This window comes from Engystomops pustulosus, chromosome 2 (assembly GCF_040894005.1).
Source record: "Engystomops pustulosus chromosome 2, aEngPut4.maternal, whole genome shotgun sequence".
In the NCBI taxonomy this organism is placed as follows: Eukaryota; Metazoa; Chordata; class Amphibia; order Anura; family Leptodactylidae; genus Engystomops; species Engystomops pustulosus.
The window spans coordinates 8066277-8090120 of NC_092412.1; the positions used below are offsets into that span (position 1 = coordinate 8066277).

The following is a 23844-nucleotide window of genomic DNA, read 5'->3' on the forward strand; positions in this document are numbered from 1 at the left end:
AGTTAAATGTATTATCCAATTATATGCTCTGTGTTACTGAGATGGTAGGAGCAAGCTGGTTGGCCAGGGGAGCTGCCAGCTCACAAGGGGAGGTTATAAAGTCCCTTGTGGCTGGAAGTTCTAGGTCAGTGGTGGCGAACCTATGGCACGGGTGCCAGAGGTGGCACTCAGAGCCCTTTTTGTGGGCACCCCAGCAGCCCAGACAAGACTCAAAGAATCTTCATGCTGTGTACAGAGGGATACTGGAAAGAAGCTAAAATGATGAAAATCTTCCATCTTCCTACTGTGCTGCTGTCCCCAGGAGGCCAATATGATTGAAAGATGTTGAACAGGAAGCAATAAGTTACTGCTTTAATTTTTGGTTGGCACCTAGCAATAAATATGCAGGGTTTTGGGTTGCAGTTTGGGCACTCGACCTCTAAAAGGTTCGCCATCACTGTTCTAGGTCATTTCCAGAAGTCCTTGACCAGGGAGTCAGTCCAGGAGGAGCGCACAGGAAGCAAAAGTGTCTGAGGCAAGCTGCCCTGAAACCTTGGCCTACAGAAGACCAGATCCACAGCGGAGCTCCACCACAAGGACTCTGCTCCAACTCTCTTAGCCCAGCCTGAAGCTATATACCAGACTGTGTGCACACTTTCCAGAGTTACAACCAGCTACCTCCATCCAGCTGAGATTTTGCTGCTGTTAAGGCCGTTGCCTGTTCCAGTAAAGAACTGTAAGTTATACTTCCCTGAGTGATCCCTGGATCAGGCTGTACAGCATCACGGGCGCCCCCATCCTTCATCCCCAGGGATTCCCTATCTATACACGGGGATTGCCCCAGCGGAAGCTACCCTGTCAGCCACTCCGGTATTCCAGACCCCGGCTTCCTCCAGCCAACAAAAAGAGCTTAGCATTATGGGAAGTGAGGGAATCTGCTCTGTTCTTTAATTGATGTCACGGCCAGGAAGTACCCGCCCACTTCAGGAGAAGCTGGAAAGGCAGACAGGATCTCTTAGTTAATACTACAATATAGCGATAAAGAAAAAGAGAGAGAAATCGGCCAAAACAAAGATTGCAATAAAAGTTATTTTATTAAATATAGTAGCCTAAAAATGTATGAAAAGTATCGACTACCTGCTCGTATGCCGATGGGTAACAAGGGGCATGAAAGAGCCTAGAAGAACAATCGTATATCCCAAATAAAGTGCAAAAGAATTTGTGAAGCATCAGGAGATCGTGGACAACACTCCCTGACGTACATCCCGATTCCGGATTACACCGCAGTGTCCCCTGGGTAATATTTATGCAGGCCGAATGTCATGCTAGGAAGAAGCCAGCGGCATGATATGGGTATCACAGGAATTGTTATCTCAGGCTAATGCTGCGCTAAAACTACTAAGTCACACTATACACCGAATATATTCTGCACATCCGAGGTCATCTGAAGGGAATCCAACAGTAGATCTAAACTGGAAACATCTCTTACACTATGAATATTATTGGGAATTCTCTGACAAAATTTGTTTTATGAATAAAACGTTTAAGTTCATGAATGGAGCTTCTCCCCTGTGTGAGTTCTCTGATGGTAAACAAGAGCTGATTTTTGTGTAAAACATTTCCCACATTCAGTACATGAAAACCGCTTCTCCCCCGTGTGAATTCTCTGATGTACAGCAAGATTTGATTTATACATAAAACGTTTCCCACATTCAGTACAAGGAAAGGGCTTCTCTCCTGTGTGAGTTCTCTGGTGTTGAACAAGAAGTGATTTCCAAGGAAAACATTTCCCACATTCAGGACAAGGAAATTGCTTCTCCTCTGTGTGAGTTCTCTGATGGCTAGCAAGATTTGTTCTATGCTTAAAATTCTTCCCACATTGTGGACATGGAAAGAGGTTCTCTCCTGTGTGAATTTTCTGGTGTTGAACAAGACCGGCTTTCTGGGTAAAACATTTCCCACATTCAGTGCATGAAAATGGCTTCTCCCCCGTGTGACTTCTCTGATGATGAACAAGATTTACTTTCTGACTAAAGCATCTACCACATTCATTACATGAAAATGGCTTCTCTCCTGTGTGATTTCTCTGATGACTAAAAAGACTTGATTGATACATAAAACTTTTCTTGCATTCGGTACACGAAAATGGCTTCTCCCCTGTGTGAGTTCTTTGATGTTTAACAAGATGCGATTGCCGGTTAAAACATTTTTCACATTCAGAACATGGAAATATCTTCTCCCCTGTGTGAATTCTCAGATGGCTCGTAAGATTTGATTTATTGCTAAAATGTTTCCCACATTCTGGACATGAAAATGGATTCTCTCCCGTGTGACTTCTCTGGTGTTGAACAAGAAGTGTTTTCCTACTGAAACATTTTTCACATTCTGGACATGAAAATGGCTTCTCCCCTGTGTGGGTTCTCTGGTGCTGAACAAGAGCTGATTTCCAAGAAAAACATTTCCCACATTCAGGACATGAAAATTGCTTCTCTGTGTGAATTCTCTGATGGCTAGCAAGATTTGTTTTATGCTTAAAACGTTTCCCACATTCTGGACATGGAAATAGACTCTCTTTAGTGTGTATTCTCTGGTGTTGAACAAGATATGATTTATGTGAAAAACGTCTGCCACATTCTGGACATGAAAATGGCTTCTCCCCTGTGTGAATTCTCTGGTGTTGAACAAGATGTGATTTATAAGGAAAACATTTCTCACATTCAGAACATGGAAATATCTTCTTCTCTGTGTGAGTTCTCTGATGATTAACAAGATTTGGTTTATACTTAAAGCGTTTCCCACATTCTGGACATAAAAATGGCTTCTTTCCTTTGTGACTTTTCACGTGATGACTGATAAGATCTGATTTCTGGGTAAAACGCTTCTCACGTTTTGGCCGTGAAAACTGCCTCTTATCTCCAGGATTTCCCTCCTCTGAGGAAAGATGTGACTGATTATCTTCTACTTCACCACAAGGAGATGAGGGGGGACGTCCATGGGAACCTCTTGTACTTTCATCTCCTGGAAAATATGACCAAATGTTACGGACTCGTTACTTTACTTCTGCTTGTAACAGAGAAACGGAAACTTCACAGACACAAAACTAGATTGAACTGGAACAAGTGAGAGGAGGACCCTGCCCGTGAGGCCTCACAATCTATATGGAGGGGAGATGGAGACACGAGGTGAGGCTACAATCTATATGGAGGGTAGATGGAGACACGAGGTGAGGACACAATCTATATGGAGGGTAGATGGAGACACGAGGTGAGGACACAATCTATATGGAGGGGAGATGGAGACACGAGGTGAGGCCACAATCTATATGGAGGGTAGATGGAGACACGAGGTGAGGACACAATCTATATGGAGGGGAGATGGAGACACCAGGTGAGGACACAATCTATATGGGAGGGTAGATGGAGACACGAGGTGAGGACACAATCTATATGGAGGGGAGATGGAGACACCAGGTGAGGACACAATCTATATGGAGGGGAGATGGAGACACGAGGTGAGGTCACACAATCTATATGGAGGGTAGATGGAGACACGAGGTGAGGACACAATCTATATGGAGGGGAGATGGAGACACGAGGTGAGGCCACAATCTATATGGAGGGTAGATGGAGACACGAGGTGAGGACACAATCTATATGGAGGGGAGATGGAGATACGAGGTGAGGGAGCAGAGCAGTTATTGTGCGTAGGGCATCCTAAAGATGTGTTTTCATATGATGTTTGAAGATTCAGAAGATGGGGAACAGTCATGTTTGGGTAGAAAGTTTCGGAGTACAGCCTCATGACCACATGCGTTCTGCAATCGGGGAGACTTTGTGGCCTGTTTCAGGTCTGGTGGAGATATCATCACTGCAACTGGTGACAGAAGTAAATGGCGGCTGTGAGAGCGGCCATTTTTATGGAAAGCTCATGGCGCCCATTTATGGTCATGTTCACAAGGCCTATGGGTGATGTACGGGAGACGTTCTGGAGATGGTTGTGATAGGTACAGATAGCAGTAGAAGGTGCTATAAAGATTGTACAGTACTGGCTGATTAGGTCAGAGGGCAGTGACACAAGGCAGATGAGAAACATTGAGGGGTAGATTCACCGGTCAGGCGACTTAAAGGGATATTCATGTTGTCCCTTAGAAACAAGACAGCTGTCCCTGGATACGACCACCACCGCACCCTGACAGCAGAGGCCACCAATGCGCTCTTAATATCCACTAAAGACTGGTAAATTCTGCCCGATATCCCAAGATGGTAAACTAAGCCAAACACCACAACAGGATAAGGTGAGAGCTTGGATGTAAGATGTTACTTCATACGGTTCAGCTTCTGTCTCTTGCACTTTGTTGTTATTGTATCTGTACAGGGTTTTATCCCTCGCTGTAGCGGAGCCGAGTAATCCTGGAATTACCTGTCAGCGGAAATGTCTGATGACCGGAACTATCTGATAATATATCTACCAGGCTTACGATAACACAACATGTGGAGATCCGACTGACGGGAGGAGGAGACCAGAGACACATGTCATCTCCATCTCCTCCCCTGGATGTGACCTCTCCCTGCAATGTATAAGGGAAGAATAACCCACAAGATACATGAAAGGCTCTTACCCTCCTCTGTCACTGATGAGGGGATTTCCTCTCCGCTCCTCCTTCCACCACAACTTTCCTGGAAAGATCCAACGTGAAGGACATGAGAAAAAGGATCCAGAAATTATCCTTGTTAAATTAATCTATAGAGGATTCACAGGAACCTCAGCTCCACCTACCTGATGGTCCAGTGGGACATTCTCCTCCGGCTCCTCTTTAATATCTCGGGAATCTCCAGGACTGGGACATCTCTCTGGTTCCTGTGTAATATCCCGGGAATCTCCAGGACTGGGACATCTCTCTGGTTCCTGTGTAATATCTCGGGAATCTCCAGGACTGGGACATCTCTCTGGTTCCTGTGTAATATCTCGGGAATCTTCAGGACTGGGACATCTCTCTGGTTCCTGTGTAATATCCCGGGAATCTCCAGGACTGGGACATCTCTCTGGTGGATTTCTCTGACTGGATCCATCTATAGGAAATATACACAGTGACTGATACATTGTCTATATGTGATGATGAGATGATGGAGGAGGTGACCTCACACCTGCTCTGTCCTCTATAATCAGGAAGGTCTCCTCTTACCTGGTGATGTGAGGGGCTGGTGGTCCTCCATCATGATGTCCTTGTACTGGTCCTTGTGTCCTTCTATATACTCCCACTCCTCCATGGAGAAATAGACAGTGACGTCCTGACACCTTATAGGAACCTGACACCCACAATGACACAGTCATCACCCAGGCCCCTCCCTTGTGTTATTGTACAATGTCCCAGCATTCCCGGCAGCGCTCACCTCTCCGCTCAGCAGCTCAGTGATCCTGGAGGTAAGTTCTAGGATCTTCTGCTCATGTATCAGTGAATGAGGTGGAGGCTCGGTGATGGGGCTCTGGGTCCATCCTCCTGACACACGGGGGGTCACACACTCACCAGACGACTTCTTCACTACTGTGTAATCCTGTGTATGGGGAGACACTGATCACTACATAGATCCTAAGAATCCTTCACCTCTCCAGTCATTTCCCGCTGTTATTCCTAGAGATAAGAGCCGTGTCCTGGGAGACTCTCACCTCTCCGGTTATCAAGGAGATCATCTCCAGGGTGAGCTCCAGGATCCTGGCCGCCATCTGCTCTCTGTCCTTCTCCCGGATCCCTGGGGGATCATTGATGGAAAGGATCATCTTTAGGAGAAACCTCTGGGAGTCCTGGATCTATAGAACCTGAGGAAACATGAGAAGAACTAAGAGCAAACTCTATATGAAGCAATTGTGTCCATGACATGTGTGATGTGCCAGATGGGGATTCTCCAGACACTGGAGGGGAGGTCACTGGACTGAGGGAGGAGTGATGGCGCTGGACTGTGCCGCTCCTCACTAATAGTAGGTAAAAAACCGGGTTGTTGTCAGACGCGCTGCCCGATATATTGTTGATTCAACACAAATTTCTTTGGTTAGAAATTTTTTTTTGTATGGATAGTGGACTACGCGTTTCGGAGGTGGTCCACCCCCTTCATCAAGTCCGTATAAAATGCTAAGTAAAATAGATAAATATGTAAAATACAATATAAATAAAACTTGCGCGTGTGCTTGTACTGGTACACCCATGTTAGATATATGTACACATAGGTAGTATGGTTGAAGTACGGTAAAGTGATCTACATAAATGAATAAATAAATCAGTACATGAACATTTTCTTATATATACACATTGTTGTAAGATAGGGAATTGAATATATAAAAATACATAAATAATTGAGGTGTATATACACTCACCGGCCACTTTATTAGGTCCACCATGCTAGTAACGGGTTGGACCCCCTTTTGCCTTCAGAACTGCCTCAATTCTTCGTGGCATAGATACAACAAGGTGCTGGAAGCTCCTCAGAGATTTTGCTCCATATTGACATGATGGCATCACACAGTTGCTGCAGATTTGTCGGCTGCACATCCATGATGCGAATCTCCCGTTCCACCACATCCCAAAGATGCTCTATTGGATTGAGATCTGGTGACTGTGGAGGCCATTTGTGTCCAGTGACCTCATTGTCATGTTCAAGAAACCAGTCTGAGATGATTCCAGCTTTATGACATGGCGCATTATCCTGCTGAAAGTAGCCATCAGATGTTACAGGGTACATTGTGCTCATAAAGGGATGGACATGGTCAGCAACAATACTCGGGTAGGCTGTGGCGTTGTACCAAGGGGCCCAAAGACACCATGACACCACCACCACCAGCCTGAACCGCTGATACAAGGCAGGATGGATCCATGGCACCAGCACCACCAGCCTGACCCGCTGATACAAGGCAGGATGGATCCATGCTTTCATGTTGTTGACGCCAAATTCTGACCCTACCATCCGAATGTCACAGCAGAAATCGAGACTCATCAGACCAGGCAACGTTTTTCCAATCTTCTACTGTTCAGTTTCGATGAGCTTGTGCAAATTGTAGCCTCAGTTTCCTGTTCTTAGCTGAAAGGAGTGGCACCCGGTGTGGTCTTCTGCTGCTGTAGCCCATCTGCCTCAAAGTTGGACGTACTGTGCGTTCAGAGATGCTCTTCTGCCTACCTTGGTTGTAACGGGTGGCGATTTGAGTCACTGTTGCCTTTCTATCAGCTCGAACCAGTCTGCCCATTCTCCTCTGACCTCTGGCATCAACAAGGCATTTCCGCCCACAGAACTGCCGCTCACTGGATGTTTTTTCTTTTTCGGACCATTCTCTGTAAACCCTAGAGATGGTTGTGCGTGAAAATCCCAGTAGATCAGCAGTTTCTGAAATACTCAGACCAGCCCTTCTGGCACCAACAACCATGCCACGTTCAAAGGCCCCAAATCACCTTTCTTCCCCATACTGATGCTCGGGAGGACTGCAGGAGATTGTCTTGACCATGTCTACATGCCTAAATGCACTGAGTTGCCGCCATGTGATTAGAAATTAAGTGTTAACCAGCAGTTGGACAGGTGCACCTAATAAAGTGGCCGGTGAGTGTATATGGGGGCATAGGAGATGCTACGCTGGATAAACAATATACAAGGGTGGGGAACAGGTGATTATGTAGAAGGGTGGACATGGAAGCTAGGTGTTTGAAATATATGGAATATGTCAGATGAGATGGCCAGGTGTGTGTGCAGAGGCAGATAGAACAATGGTTGATTGTGATTGCAGTGGGATGTAGAGGGCTATGTGTGTGTAACATAGAAATATAAACCATGTGTGGTCAGGATCAGTTTACCTTTGCGGATGTGTTGATTATAGATCGGCAGAGGTGCCGTCAGGTGGCGGCCCACAAAACTGGATAGAATGGAAATGAGAGGACAATAAAAAAGTGGTCTGGTAAACAGTGGTATCTAAGGAAACTAGATGGGCGCTTACTCTGTCCGGAGTCGGAGGCTGCCTGGCGTGCCGCGCGTGATGTGAGCGTCCCGAATGGTTCAGGGGAGTTTATATGCGCGCGGAGCGGAAAGTGATACTGCACGCATGCGCAGTAGGTGAGAGTGTCGCTCTGGGAGAAAAAATAATAATGATGATGAGAAATAGTAATGGTGGGGGAGAAGGTGAGAGGAGAAAGATGATGATAATGATAAACGGTATTGATGGGAGAGAAAATAAAGGGGAGAAAATGATGATGAGAATTGATATTGATGGGAGAAGAAAAATAATGATGAAAAATGGTATTGTGTGTATAATGCATATAATGTGCAAAGTAAATAGAAGAGAGTAAATGAGTAATGTAACACTTGTGTTATATACAGTATAGAAAATATAGAAAAAAAATAATTTTATATATAGTATAACAATCCTTGATACGGTCATTGGTACAATGTTTGGAAATGCACTATTCGGGTACTGTAGTATAAAAGAGTAGATAAGAGTTATAAAATAGAATAGAATATAATGGTAAACATTAGTGTGAAATGAGGGCACCTTCGTTTAGGCCATTAGGGGTTAGGGTATTGAGTTTAAAGATCCAGATATTTTCTCTGCGGATCAATTGATTGAGTCTATCGGGATGTGAGGCTGGAATTTGTTCGATCGGAATTAGTTTGAGTGGGGTTGGGTCTTTATTATGGTAAGAAGCAAAGTGGCGGGACACACTATGTAAGGGGAAGCCGGATTTGATTTTGCTTCGATGGGTGTTCATGCGTTCTCTCGCGCTTTGAATGGTGCGTCCCACATATTGTAAGGAGCATGGACATTGCAGGACATGGATAATAAAGTCCGAACTGCAGTTTATAAATGAATGTATCTTGAATAGTTCGCCTGTAGACTTTGCCCTAAACTCCTTCGTTTTGTTGCACATAATTTCACAGGTTTTGCACCTGTCTTTGCTACATTTGTAACAGCCTTTGGCTGGTGCCACACGCACCGCTTTGTCTGCGTTTGAAAACGTAGACAAAGCCGCGCCTACCAGGGCATGCCGCGGCCTGATCGCATCGCTGATTCTATGGAATCGGCTGCGATCGAGAACGAGCCGCCGGTGTTTTGTGTTAATTCAATGCAAAACACCGGCAGCTCGTTCGCGATTGCAGGCGTTTCCATAGAATCAGCGATGCGATCGGGCCGCGACATGCCCTGGTAGGCGCGGCTTTGTCTGTGTTTTCAAACGCAGACAAAGCGGTGCGTGTGGCACCAGCCTTTGATTTCTGGAAACAGGAAAAGTTGCGGTTTGCTCCTTTCTGTACGCATTTTTGTTGGGGCCAAGATATTCTTGAGGGTGGGAGCAATTCTGCAATGTGTGGGTGTTTGTACCAATGTTTGTCTGGGGTCTGTCTAATGAGATTGTGGTCCGTAGTGTATGTAGTAATAAAGTAATAATAATAATTCTTTATGTATATAGCGCACACAGATGACGCAGCGCTGCACAGAGCTTGTCACTTCAGTCCCTGTCCCCAATGGGGCTCACAATCTAAAGTTGAGTTTGTGGGAGAGTGCATTATCTTTCTTCTGGGGTGGAGCAAGGCAGTCTTTTTGTGTTAGTCGATTGACTTTCTGGTAGGCGTTTTTTAATAGTTGTGGTGGGTAACCTTTTTGCGTGAACCTGTCTTTGAGGATTTGGGATTGTGTTTGAAAAGTGCTATGATTGGTACAGTTTAGACGGATTCTTTTGTACTGCCCGTATGGGACGTTGCACAGCCATTTCTTGTAATGTGAACTTGAGAAGTCTTGAACGTCTTGGTGATAAGTTGTGAGCCCTGTTCATCCACATGTATTAAAAGGTCCAGGAATTCTATTTCTTTTGGGGATGTGTTTACTGTGAGTTCGATTGCCCAAGTATTTTTGGTTGATCTCCCTCACAAAATTTCTGGCTTGAGCTTCTGTACCCTTCCAGATTATGAAGAGGTCGTCAATATATCTCTTAAAAAAGCGGCTTTGGAGATTGAAAGTAATATTCCCTGTGATGTGGGTCTGTTCGAAACACCCCACGAAAACATTTGCGTAACTCGGGGTAACTCCCAGAGCGGCACTCTCACCTACTGCGCATGCGTGCAGTTTCACTTTCCGCTCCGCGAGCATATAAACTCCCCTGAACCATTCGGGACGCTCACATCACGCGCGCCACCCCAGGCAGCCTCCGACTCCGGACAGAGTAAGCGCCCATCTAGTTTCCTTAGATGCCACTGTTTACCAGACCACTTTTTATTGTCCTCTCATTTCCATTCTATCCAGTTTTGTGGGCCGCCACCTGACGGCACCTCTGCCGATCTATAATCAACACATCCGCAAAGGTAAACTGATCCTGCCCACACATGGTTTATATTTCTGTTACACACACATAGCCCTCTACATCCCACTGCAATCACAATCAACCATTGTTCTATCTGCCTCTGCACACACACCTAGCCATCTCATCTGACATATTCCATATATTTCAAACACCTAGCTTCCATGTCCACCCTTCTACATAATCACCTGTTCCCCACCCTTGTATATTGTTTATCCAGCGTAGCATCTCCTATGCCCCCATATACACTCACCGGCCACTTTATTAGGTGCACCTGTCCAACTGCTGGTTAACACTTAATTTCTAATCACATGGCGGCAGCTCAGTGCATTTAGGCATGTAGACATGGTCAAGACAATCTCCTGCAGTTCTCCCGAGCATCAGTATGGGGAAGAAAGGTGATTTGTGGCCTGTGAACGTGGCATGGTTGTTGGTGCCAGAAGGGCTGGTCTGAGTATTTCAGAAACTGCTGATCTACTGGGATTATCACGTACAACCATCTCTAGGGTTTACAGAGAATGGTCCGAAAAAGAAAAAACATCCAGTGAGCGGCAGTTCTGTGGGCGGAAATGCCTTGTTGATACCAGAGGTCAGAGGAGAATGGGCAGACTGGTTCGAGCTGATAGAAAGGCAACAGTGACTCAAATCACCACCCGTTACAACCAAGGTAGGCAGAAGAGCATCTCTGAACGCACAGTACGTCGAACTTTGAGGCAGATGGGCTACAGCAGCAGAAGACCACACCGGGTGCCACTCCTTTCAGCTAAGAACAGGAAACTGAGGCTACAATCTGCACAAGCTCATCGAAACTGGACAGTAGAAGATTGGAAAAACGTTGCCTGGTCTGATGAGTCTCGATTTCTGCTGCGACATTCGGATGGTAGGGTCAGAATTTGGGGTCAACAACATGAAAGTATGGATCCATCCTGCCTTGTATCAGCGGGTCAGGCTGGTGGTGGTGGTGTCATGGATCCATCCTGCCTTGTATCAGCGGCTCAGGCTGGTGGTGGTGGTGTCATGGATCCATCCTGCCTTGTATCAGCGGCTCAGGCTGGTGGTGGTGGTGTCATGGATCCATCCTGCCTTGTATCAGCGGCTCAGGCTGGTGGTGCTGGTGTCATGGATCCATCCTGCCTTGTATCAGCGGCTCAGGCTGGTGGTGGTGGTGTCATGGTGTCTTTGGGCCCCTTGGTACAACGCCACAGCCTACCTGAGTATTGTTGCTGCCCATGTCCATCCCTTTATGAGCACAATGTACCCTGTAACATCTGATGCTACTTTCAGCAGGATAATGCGCCATGTCATAAAGCTGGAATCATCTCAGGTTTCTTGAACATGACAATGAGGTCACTGGACACAAATGGCCTCCACAGTCACCAGATCTCAATCCAATAGAGCATCTTTGGGATGTGGTGGAACGGGAGATTCGCATCATGGATGTGCAGCCGACAAATCTGCGGCAACTGTGTGATGCCATCATGTCAATATGGAGCAAAATCTCTGAGGAGCTTCCAGCACCTTGTTGTATCTATGCCACGAAGAATTGAGGCAGTTCTGAAGGCAAAAGGGGGTCCAACCCGTTACTAGCATGGTGGACCTAATAAAGTGGCCGGTGAGTGTACATTACACATCAATTATTTATGTATTTTTATATATTCAATTCCCTATCTTACAACAATGTGTATATATAGAAGAAAATGTTCATGTACCGATTTATTTATTCATTTATGTAGATCACTTTACCGTACTTCAACCATACTACCTATGTGTACATATATCTAACACCGGTGTACCAGTACAAGCACACGCGCAAGTTTTATTTATATTGTATTTTACATATTTGTCTATTTTACTTAGCATTTTATACGGACCTGATGAAGGGGGTGGACCACCTCCGAAACGCGTAGTCCACTATCCATACAAAAAAAAAATTTCTAACCAAAGAAATTGGTGTTGAATCAACAATATATCGGGCAGCGCGTCTGACAACAACCCGGTTTTTTACCTACTATTTACAGTACTGGATCCCGGGAAGACGCAGCAGTCCTAAACTACGGAAAACAAAAAACCAGACTGAACCTTTGATATCTGCTCCAAAGCACAAGACACAAGGTGTCCCAAGGTGAGCAGCTATCACAGCCACAACATAATTACTCTAATTACCATATCACACTAGGGGGCGCCGCCTGTGCTCTCTTTTATCTTACAGCTCCTCACTAATAGCAGATAATGGACCCCACATGGAGGGACCTGGAGCATGCTGGGAGGTGTAGTCCCTCCATATAGTGTGTGTGCTCCTGGAGCATGCTGGGAGTTGTAGTCCCTCCATATAGTGTGTGTGCTCCTGGAGCATGCTGGGAGTTGTAGTCCCTCCATATAGTGCGTGTGCTCCTGGAGCATGCTGGGAGTTGTAGTCCCTCCATATAGTGCGTGTGTGCTCCTGGAGCATGCTGGGAGTTGTAGTCCCTCCATATAGTGTGTGCTCCTGGAGCATGCTGGGAGTTGTAGTCCCTCCATATAGTGTGTGTGCTCCTGGAGCATGCTGGGAGTTGTAGTCCCTCCATATAGTGTGTGCTCCTGGAGCATGCTGGGAGTTGTAGTCCCTCCATATAGTGCGTGTGTGCTCCTGGAGAATGCTGGGAGTTGTAGTCCCTCCATATAGTGTGTGCGCTCCTGGAGCATGCTGGGAGTTGTAGTCCCTCCATATAGTGTGTGCGCTCCTGGAGCATGCTGGGAGTTGTAGTCCCTCCATATAGTGCGTGTGTGCTCCTGGAGCATGCTGGGAGTTGTAGTCCCTCCATATAGTGTGTGCGCTCCTGGAGCATGCTGGGAGTTGTAGTCCCTCCATATAGTGTGTGCGCTCCTGGAGCATGCTGGGAGTTGTAGTCCCTCCATACAGTGGGTGTGCTCCTGGAGCATGCTGGGAGTTGTAGTCCCTCCATATAGTGTGTGTGCTCCTGGAGCATGCTGGGAGTTGTAGTCCCTCCATATAGTGTGTGCGCTCCTGGAGCATGCTGGGAGATGTAGTCCCTCCATATAGTGTGTGTGCTCCTGGTGCCTGCTGGGAGTTGTAGTCCCTCCATATAGTGCGTGTGCTCCTGGAGCATGCTGGGAGTTGTAGTCCCTCCATATAGCGTGTGTGCTCCTGGAGCATGCTGGGAGTTGTAGTCTCTCCATATAGTGTGTGTGCTCCTGGAGCCTGCTGGGAGTTGTAGTCCCTCCATATAGTATGTGTGCTCCTGGAGCATGTTGGGAGTTGTAGTCCCTCCTCTGGTCACTTACCTCTTCTCTCCTCAGTGCAGAACACACGTCACCTCTCACTATCCACTAGTCATGTGACCCGTGAGTGTGATGTCACTGAGGGGCGGGGCCTCCTCTGGTAGATGTTACCAGTAGTGGGGGTGTGATGTGGCTGGTCACGTGTTACTGGGGATCTATGGGCGGGGTTATTCTCCAGTACAGGCGGGAGGACACTGATGAGGTGTTTGGGGGCGGGGCTGATTTGTCACGTGACGCGCTGGTAGTGATGGCGGAGGCCTCAGGTCTCTCCTAGTCTTCCCCCTGTGTAGAGGTGGATCCTGCGGCCAGTGCACGGATCAGGCGCCGCTTGTCCTCGCTGAGGTGAAGGGACCGGACCCGGGGCTTGGATTATAGTCACCGGCTTACAGAAATCTCCTCCACAATCACCTCATAATATCACTGAGGGGAGAAACCCGGGGATGTCATGTAGTAAGGAGACTCCACGGCCGCTGGCGGGAGACTATCACCGGGAGACCGCGACCATCACCGGGAGACCACGACCATCACCGGGAGACCGTCACCGCAACCGCCATCGGGAGACCGTCACCGGGAGATCACGACCGTCACCGGGAGACCGCCACCACGACCGTCACCGGGAGACCGCGACCGCCACCACGACCGTCACCGGGAGACCACGACCGCCACCACGACCGTCACCGGGAGACCACGACCGCCACCACGACCGTCACCGGGAGACCGCGACCGCCACCACGACCGTCACCGGGAGACCACGACCGCCACCACGACCGTCACCAGGAGACCACGACCGTCACCGGGAGACTCTCCACAACTACAAGTCTTAGATAATGGAGACTCCATGATTATTGGGAATAGTCTCTCGGGCTTTCTGAGTCTGCTACCTGTCTGACGTCAGGGGGTCTATAAATGTGGAGAGACCCCTGTAAGACGCGTCACTATGTAACTAAAGCTGATGAGAATATCACCGGCACGTGTACCTACCACATAAATACTTGTGTAATGTACCAGAACCAGCAGACAGCTCCGGAGGCGGGGGGGGGGGGTAGTTATTATAATATGTGTTATTTTTATGGGAGACATGAAGGTAAAACCGATGATGTGGAAATTTATACAATAGAACAATTTGAAATGAAAAGAGGAGGAGACAAAGAACAAATCCTTTGGGGTAGGGAAGTATTCGGGATATTCTGTCCGGGTACAAGATTCCCATTGGGTAAACAAGCGAAATCCTGTTTCCTTATTAACCCATAAAAGGAGAATAATATCCATGCGGCCTGCGCTTTTCTATTCACATTGTGGGAGGGGCGGAGAGGTGAGAAGTGATTTTTGCATTAAAAGGGGGTTTCCCACGAAGAAAATTCTCACATCTCAATCCCCTGGTGATGGTAACACAGAACAGATCATTTTAACCCCTTACTTTACAATGTAAGGCTGGATTCACACGACCGGTGCCCGCCGTACCATAGCACGGCGGGCACACCGCAGCGCGCGGGGAGAGCGCTGCTCACCCCCATCCCTCTCCATAGGGATACATGGTGCCGTATGCCCTGAAAAAATAGGACGTGTGCGGCACCGTACCGCTCCCGAAGGGCGCCGCGCGCCCATGGCCGTATATACGCCCCCCTTGCGGTCGTGTGAATGCAGCCTTACTCAGTTTTAGTCCTATCACTCAGTGATGGTCAGTGCAAATCCCAGGGTGTGGGGGGGGGGGGCTCTCTAAGCAGACACATTATGATCCATCTAGTTCTGAGGGCTGACAATGTGGTTAGATTATCAGGGTACAGGGGTACATACACTTTCATATGGCTTCTGACATTGTACTGACACATAGAAAGAGAGATGATACAGAGCAGAGATGCATGAGATGCCTATTACACAGAGGGTGACAGACTTTTACACTGTCAGCTCTGCTACATCTCTGTTCTCACAGATGTGTGCCTGCCTCCCCCTTCCCCTGGATCACTTATCTGCTTGTAGTTTGCAGCTTCTCTCTGCTCACGATGTGTTGGCAGGAAGTAATCAGTGTGAGCTCCGTGCAGGGGGCGGGGCTACAGAAGGAAATCTCAGCAGCACAGCAGGGCTGATGGAGACAGGTTGCTGTGAGATGCTGCATTTTCGTTAATAACAGTGAATTAAAGAATGTGTTATTTTGTTATCCTGAGTACATATAAGAAACTTGTCTTCTCTAAGGTGTGAGAATACAGTCAGATGCAGGTGGATTTCCAGTTCGGGGCATATGTGTATCATGATGTACGCATTCTCAGTTCACCAGAAAAATTACATATTTGTGAGACATTTTTCCCTCCCCGGTATCAACGGAACGCAGGGACGGACTGGATCATGGGACAGGAACACGGGAACGCAGGAGACACGGGAACGCAGGGGACACAGAGGGGCTTTCTCTTCACAGGAATGGCTTGAAGATCTGGTGGGGAATGATGGGAGCTGCCGGATTAAATACAGACCCGGAAGTGAATCACATGTGTGCTGGCCCTTTAAATCCCAGAGTACCGGTCCCTAGGCCGCGTGCGTGGGAACGTGGAGAGGGAAGTCCATGGCCAGGGCAGCGTGACCCCCGCCACTGTGACTTGGATCGGGGGGGGGGGCACCCGTGAAAATTGCCAGAGGAAGGCGGAAGGTCTGTGATGAAATCCATTGCCCCGTGCAGCCAGGGGCGGCTGGGTATTGGTAACGGCAGTAGTAGACCAGCGGGTTTAAGGCGAGATGGATTATTACGAGCACAGGAAGTGCAGGAACCCACAAAATCCTGTACATCCCGACCGGGATGCTGAGGCTGGGACCTGAGCAAGGACTGGTAAGTAGCATGAGCGTGGCACCTGCAGGCAGCGAGTGGCACGGGTGAAACCGCGACAAGGGATATGGGTCACGGGAACATCTGTGACTCATTTTTTCTAGAAAATCCAACCCTTTTGTTTACTTTTAGAATTTGCTTCTCTCCTTTTATTTCTACCTCTGTGAGATAACTGCATATATTGGAAAAAGGCTTTTCTCACCGGAGTTATATAATTCTCTCATCATAGTGAAAGATATTACCATATATACTCGAGGATAAGCCTAGTTTTTTAGCACAAAAAAAAGTGCTGAAAACCCAAACTCGGCTTATTCTCGAGTCAAAAAAAGATATCAAACCTCACCTTTCCGGCTTCCCCCGCTGCTGGCTATATACTGGGGGGCAGGTGCTGGCTATATACTATGGGGTAGGGTCCGGGAGGCTATATACTGGGGGGCAGGTACTGGCTATATACTATGGGGTAGGGTCCAGCAGGCTATATAATGGGGAGGCTGTGACCAATGCATTTCCCACCCTCGGCTTATACTCGAGTCAATAGGTTTTCCCAGGTTTTTGTGGTAAAATTATGGGCCTCGGCTTATACTCGAGTATATATGGTAGTCTACCATCTATTAAAAAAAAAAAGTTGTGAAATTTGATTAATACCTTTATTTTTCAAAAAAAATCCTTCCATGAAATTCCTTCAAATAATAATTATGCCATAATGGTGAAAATGTTGTGCTACTTTTTATTCCATAATGCTTCCTTAAAGGGGTTGTCCAGGGCTATAAAAAAAACCATTGGGTGGCCGGGATGGGGCAAGTTAAAAAACAAACATGTACTTACCCTTCGGCGCCCTCCCAGCCTCCAGCGCTGTGATCTCTCGTACGCTCAGCTTCCAACCACACCGGCCTGAAGCTGAGCGCAACCTCCATGCCCCTGATTGTTTACATGGGGGATGGACCGGAGGGATCTATAGATCAGATATTAGGTGAAAAAATAATTTCCTGTTTGTCGACTTTATATAATTTTGCTTAAATTTTTATCTTATTATTATTTTAATTTTATTTTTTTCTTGTATTTTTCTTCTCCCTGATTGGCGCCTCTGGGGTGGTATGGGTGAGGGTTATATGGAAGTATATTAATGTATATTGGATATGATGCAATATTATAGAGTTTCTCTTTGCACTTTGTACATATTATTAGGGTTTGTAATACAGCGCATCGTTATTGTTATATATTTTTGTATTGTGAAAAAAATTCAATAAAGTTTTTTTTAGAAAAAATAGTACTTTTCTTTTTAATTTTCAAATTGACTCAAATTGAACATTATTAATGAATTCCCTATTTTGTTTGGGTCGTTTTGATATATATTATAAATAGTCTCGGGCAAACGGGTGTAGTGTGTGTTTTTGTATTATACAGGGAAATGTCATTGTATTTTTATGAATATTTATTAATATTTTTTTGTGTTTTTACTTTAAATGTCCCCCATGGAGTTCATAAAAGACCCCTGAGGGACAGGGGTAGCGGTAACAAACTTCATCTCCCTTCTCCCTAGGGTCTCCGGCACCTGAAGACCAGGTCCTACTCTAACGGGACCGATAGAAAACTAGAATCGGGACCTTCTAAAGTCATTGGGCGGTCTAAGAGGAGTTAAGCCAATTATTATTAATTCGGAACCTTAATCAATACAGAGGTCAACTAATAGGAGGAGCAGAGTATAAATCATCATCAGACACAGGGATTCATCTGGAGCACCGGAGATCTGTCTAATCGTGCTCTGCCCTGGTCTTATGTCCGACACATTAATACATCCCCCGCACTGTGTCTCTATCTAAACCTTCTGATCTGGGATTCTTCTCCCTTTCTCACATCCCCATCAGCAACCTCGTCGCCGAGCACGACCGGAAATGGCTGCGGCTCCACGCGCTCTTGGGAAGACCAAGACCCAAAGTTCCCTCATACCGTACTAGGGGGTTCTCGACGGTGTAAAAAGAGGGTAAAGTCAAAGTGAGAAAACTAATCCCAGACATTGGGAATAATAGGTGGATACTACCGGGGGAGGGGCGTCACGTTCTCCTGGGATGGGTCTGGTTTGGGTGCTGTGGTGGGGGGGGGAGGGGAGTGTTGCATCTGTCTTTGGTTCTGTGGTATCTTGAACCTGCCTTTGGTGTCATATTGTGGATGACAGATGTGTCTTGTCTTTTGGTTCGCATGGGGCTTGTGGTTCTCTGAAAGGCTCGGACTGGCCCACAGGTGAACAGGTGGATCCACCGGTGGGCCCCCAGGCCCTGCACAAGTAGTGCTGGACAACGTATCCTCTCTGTAATTTATACATATATTTAGCATAGAGCATCTTAACTATCCTATGTATTTATACGATTATATTAATAGATTATTTAACATACTTATAGCTGTGGTGGGCCCCAAGATCAGATTTTACTGGTGGGCCCAAGGTATCCCAGCCTGACACTGTTCTCTGCGCTGCAGGAAAATGAAGTTTTTAATCCGAAAAATAAGAGCTGTTCCTAGGATACTGGAGCATCTCCAGACGCTGCCAATCACCATCAATAATAATCGAATAATCTTTATTTATATGGCGCCATCATATTCCGTAGCGCTTAGGGGAAACATACATAATAATACATAACACACATAGTCATACGAGTGAGGACCCTGCTCCCAAGAGCTTACAGTCTATTACTCTCCCGCATCATCCCAGAGGTTTGAAAAGCTTTATCTGATTAACAAAATGTTTCACCATTAAAAAGAATCTCCACGTTTCGAGGTAACAGAAGCCTCTTCCTCAGGATTACATCTCATCACAGGAGAATGAAGGGAATTACATTGTTGTCCGCAGCTTCCATTTACAACCGTGTCCTTGTTTCTCCGGTTCTGTGGCTCACGGCCCAGTTCTGAAGGATGAGATTCTGGTCTTTAACCTTTTATTTTTTATAAATTTTTTTACAAAGCTCCACCCGCGATCGCACGTTGAGGTAAGATTGCATTTACTTTGTCACCAAAATACGTGATCACGGGTGGAGCCTTTGTGTTTCCAAACGTTACCAAAATGCCAGGTGTGTATGTGGCCTCAAACCTTTATTCCAGAGAATTTTTAAACTTTTTATCATGTTGTTTCGGGGGCATTTTAACCCCTCGCCACTGATGGCCCTCTTTAACATTTTACTTTCTGTATATCGCTCCCCAAATTCAAAAATCTTGAAAAAACTTTTTTTTTTTTTGTGACGAGCTGACGTTTTCATTGCTTCCATTTTGGGGACTGTGCGACCTTTTAGATCAATATTTATGAAGTTTTTTATGTGTTGCGAAATGGCAAAAAAGTGGCGATTCGGATATTTGAGAGCAGTTTTCCCTTACGGGTTTTTATATCTTTATTGATTGGACATTTTGGGACATTCGGTGATGCCTGATAAGTGTTTTTTTGTTTTTACTTATTGTTTTATGTGTGTTAGGGGCTTATGGCACAGGATGAATTTTATTTTTCATTTTTATACATTTATTTTTTTAGTTTTTTTTTTTTTAATTTTCACATTACTATCATATGAACTAGTGATCATATTTCACTACTGCATACTAATGCACTGCAATAGCCATGTATTGCAGTGAATTAGTAGGGTCAGCCTATGCAGACCGATCCGGCATGTGCCGATGGCAGCACCGGGGACCTTCATTAGGTCCCTGGCTGCCCGGCTAAGAAGAAGGCACCCTGTGATTACATCGTGGGGTTCCAGGAGGAGAGGGAAGGAGAAGGTACATTGATCCCGCGGCCAACGCTGTGAAGAGGTTAACAGCCAGACCGGAACTCCGTTCCAATGCGGACTGTTAGAGCAGGGTCCCGGCTGTCACGTGTTCCCTGGATGAGGGGCCAGTGCAGACCTTAGGTTAGGCCATTGGTGAAACCCGTCGGCCTAGCCTGAGGCCTCTTAGTGACCGACGGAGAAATTTGTATGGGTGGTCACTAAGGGGGTCAATGACCAGCAAGGGGAGATCAGAGATGGTTATACGACCAGTATGGACCCTGGAGATGGAATGGAGATGTTGTGTGATACAAATATGTGTTATGTGGAGCTGAATGGGATGACTGGTCTCGGATGGAGGGTTAGTCTCCTAGGCCCCTTGCACACAAGCGAGTGGGTTGCGTCCAACTCACGTCACACTCACAGAATGTGTATGTCGAACGCTAAGCAACCGGTTCAGTTCTGGTTGTCAGCATTCGGGCCAGATGTTCCAGTCCAGTTCAGTTATGATTGTTCAGGTCAGACGTCCCAGACAGCACACAATGCGAGCTGGACGCATCAAACTTCCTTGTGCGTATGCGTGGGGCCTAGGAGTAGGTTTTTGGGAAGAGGAGTCTAAGAGCGACTTTAGGGTAGCAATAGACCCTTAGACACATTCCCTCACTACATGAGCACAATAGTTGGAGATCCATGGTAGTTCGGCCCACATTGGGAGCATACAAGCCCAACCAGGGGTACAGTGGATGGTGCAAGATCCCTTTTAGAGAGATGTAACAGCCTTCTGGATCAATCAGTTGGGTGGTTACAACCAACAAAATGTTTTTCTGTTTTTGTGATGCCTTTAGTTTTAGAGTTGAGGAACAGGCAAAATAATAAGAAGTATAGAGTAACTTAGCATTTCTAAGGAAAGAAATGTAATCGAGATCTAAACTGGAAATGGGTTCTCTCCTGTGTGAGTTCTCTGGTGTAAAACAAGATATGATTTCCTGTTAAAACTTTTACTACATTCAGGACATGAGAATGGCTTCTCCCCTGTGTGAGTTCTCTCATGTACAGTAAGAACTGACTTATAGCTATAACTTTTTCCACATTCTGCACATGAAAATGGCTTCTCCCCTGTATGAGTTCTCTGGTGTGTAACAAGATGGGATTTCTCTCTAAAACATTTCCCACATTCGATACATGAAAATGCCTTCTCTCCTGTGTGAGTTCTCTGGTGTTGCAAATAATTAGATTTTGTACGAAAACATTTCTCACATTCTGTACATGAATACGGCTTCTCCCCTGTGTGAGTTCTCTGATGTCTCAAAAAACTAAATTTTTGTAGAAAGCTTTTCCCACATTCAGTACATGTAAATGGCTTCTCTCCTGTGTGAATTCTCTGATGTAGCATATAACTTGATTTCTGGGAAAAAGATTTCTCACATATAGTACACGCGAATGGCTTCTCTCCTGTGTGAGTTCTCTGGTGGTTTATAAAATCTAATTTCCCACGAAAACATTTCCCACATTCAGAACATGAATATGGCTGCTTTACTTCTTCTTCAATTCTCTGATTAATAACAAGACTTAATTTCTGGATAAAACTCTTCTCATGTTTCGGAGATGATAACTGCCCCTTATCCCCATGATTTCCCTCCTCTGTGGAAAGATGTGACTGATTGTCTTCTACTTCACCACAAGGAGATGAGGGGGGACGTCCATGGGAACCTCTTGTACTTTCATCTCCTGAAAAATATATTAAAGAAATCAATATTATAAGTTTCCTTTTCCAGTTACAGGTAGAAGTGAAGCAGCCAGTCAGTAACATACAGTCATCTATGGAGAGAGATCATGAATATTAATTACCCCATTGACATATAATGTGAATAAAATCCATCCAAAGAAATCATATCCTTAACCGCTTCTACTTCCCAGACATAAGAGGGTTGTGTAACCAGAGATTCCCATCCCCCCCTGGAGCGGAGCCTCGTAGTCCTAGAAAACCAGTAAAGTGGGTGGGAGAAGCCCCCGGCAGCCGTATATACAGGGGCTTCTACTGGAGGATTCACCACTTATCAGGTGCTACTTGTATATTAGCTGTACGGCTGCTGGTTTATGCAGTTATATATTTATACACATGTATATACTATATTATCATGTACAATGTGGTGGGGACTTTAGTCATACAGGATTTATGCATTATTTATCCTCCTTTATATTGTATTATATTTTAGTATAACAGATTCTTTGTCTCGCACTCTAGAACTTTATTCATTATGTGTTTTCTGACTCTTCAGGTTCTGGTAATTCTTCCTCCTCCGTCACTTTATGTCTCTGTTTATACATTTCATGGTATAATCTTATATTTCCGGCTCATCGCCAGTTTCCTGTAATGGTTATTTATTTCTAAATATTCTGGTCTCAGATCTCGCCTCATACTTACCTATCGTCTATTCCGTTCCTCGGGTATTGGAGTCTCTATTCAGCGCCACGTGCGCATGCGCTGATCCGGAGAGCTGATGTGTCACCGGCACATGACTGGGGTAACGGACCGTGCTCGCACAATGTCGGCAGTTCTAGGACTGGATGATCCTACTGCGCATGCGCCGGTATAGGACAGTGAAGACTTTTCTGTTGCCTCCGGCCTCACAAACTGCAGATAACTCACAATCACGTTACTTTGTATTAGAAGCCGATTGCCTGCACTGCACATTATAGAGCAGGTCCTATTTCTGGACCTCTTTGTGGGGCTGGTGGTCGTTTTCTATATCAGAAGGGCCCCAAAAAAGGGATGTTATCAATGTGAACAATGGAAAACATTGGGTACTCGTTATATGGATTTCAATAAAAACACAGGGGCTGAGCCCCTCCCCTGGAATTACTCACATTCATTACATGAGTACGGCTTCTCCCCTGCCCACATATACTGGGCCTCGCCATGTGGAGAACCTCACTTATATTGGGCCTCGTCATGTGGAGAACATCGCACATATTGGGCCTCGTCATGTGGAGAACATCGCACATATTGGGCCTCGTCATGTGGAGAACATCGCACATGTTGGGCCTCGTCATGTGGCGAACATCGCACATATTGGGCCTCGTCATGTGGAGAACATCGCACATATTGGGCCTCGTCATGTGGAGAACATCGCACATATTGGGCCTCGTCATGTGGAGAACATCGCACATGTTGGGCCTCGTCATGTGGAGAACATCGCACATGTTGGGCCTCGTCATGTGGAGAACATCGCACATGTTGGGCCTCGTCATGTGGAGAACATCGCACATATTGGGCCTCGTCATGTGGAGAACATCGCACATATTGGGCCTCGTCATGTGGAGAACATCGCACATATTGGGCCTCGTCATGTGGAGAACATCGCACATATTGGGCCTCGTCATGTGGAGAACATCGCACATATTGGGCCTCGTCATGTGGAGAACATCGCACATATTGGGCCTCATCATGTGGAGAACATCGCACATATTGGGTCTCGTCATGTGGAGAACATCGCACATATTGGGCCTCGTCATGTGGAGAACATCGCACATATTGGGCCTCGTCATGTGGAGAACATCGCACATATTGGGCCTCGTCATGTGGAGAACATCGCACATATTGGGCCTCGTCATGTGGAGAACATCCCACATATATTGGGCCTCGTCATGTGGAGAACATCGCACATATATTGGGCCTCGTCATGTGGAGAACATCGCACATATATTGGGCCTCG

At 46.3% G+C, this 23844-nt stretch overlaps 1 protein-coding gene across 1 annotated transcript; it reads right to left on the reverse strand.

Annotated features, from left to right (window-relative positions):
- Nucleotides 1–1485: 1485 nt before the first annotated feature.
- Nucleotides 1486–22713, reverse strand: LOC140116862 (uncharacterized). Its single transcript, XM_072133297.1, has 4 exons — nucleotides 22707–22713; nucleotides 21060–21769; nucleotides 4598–4700; nucleotides 1486–2997 (listed from the first exon to the last, which is right to left on the reverse strand). Exons 1-4 carry the CDS (start codon nucleotides 22711–22713, stop codon nucleotides 1529–1531), a joined length of 2289 nt encoding a protein of 762 aa, XP_071989398.1. The 3' UTR covers nucleotides 1486–1528.
- Nucleotides 22714–23844: the final 1131 nt, after the last annotated feature.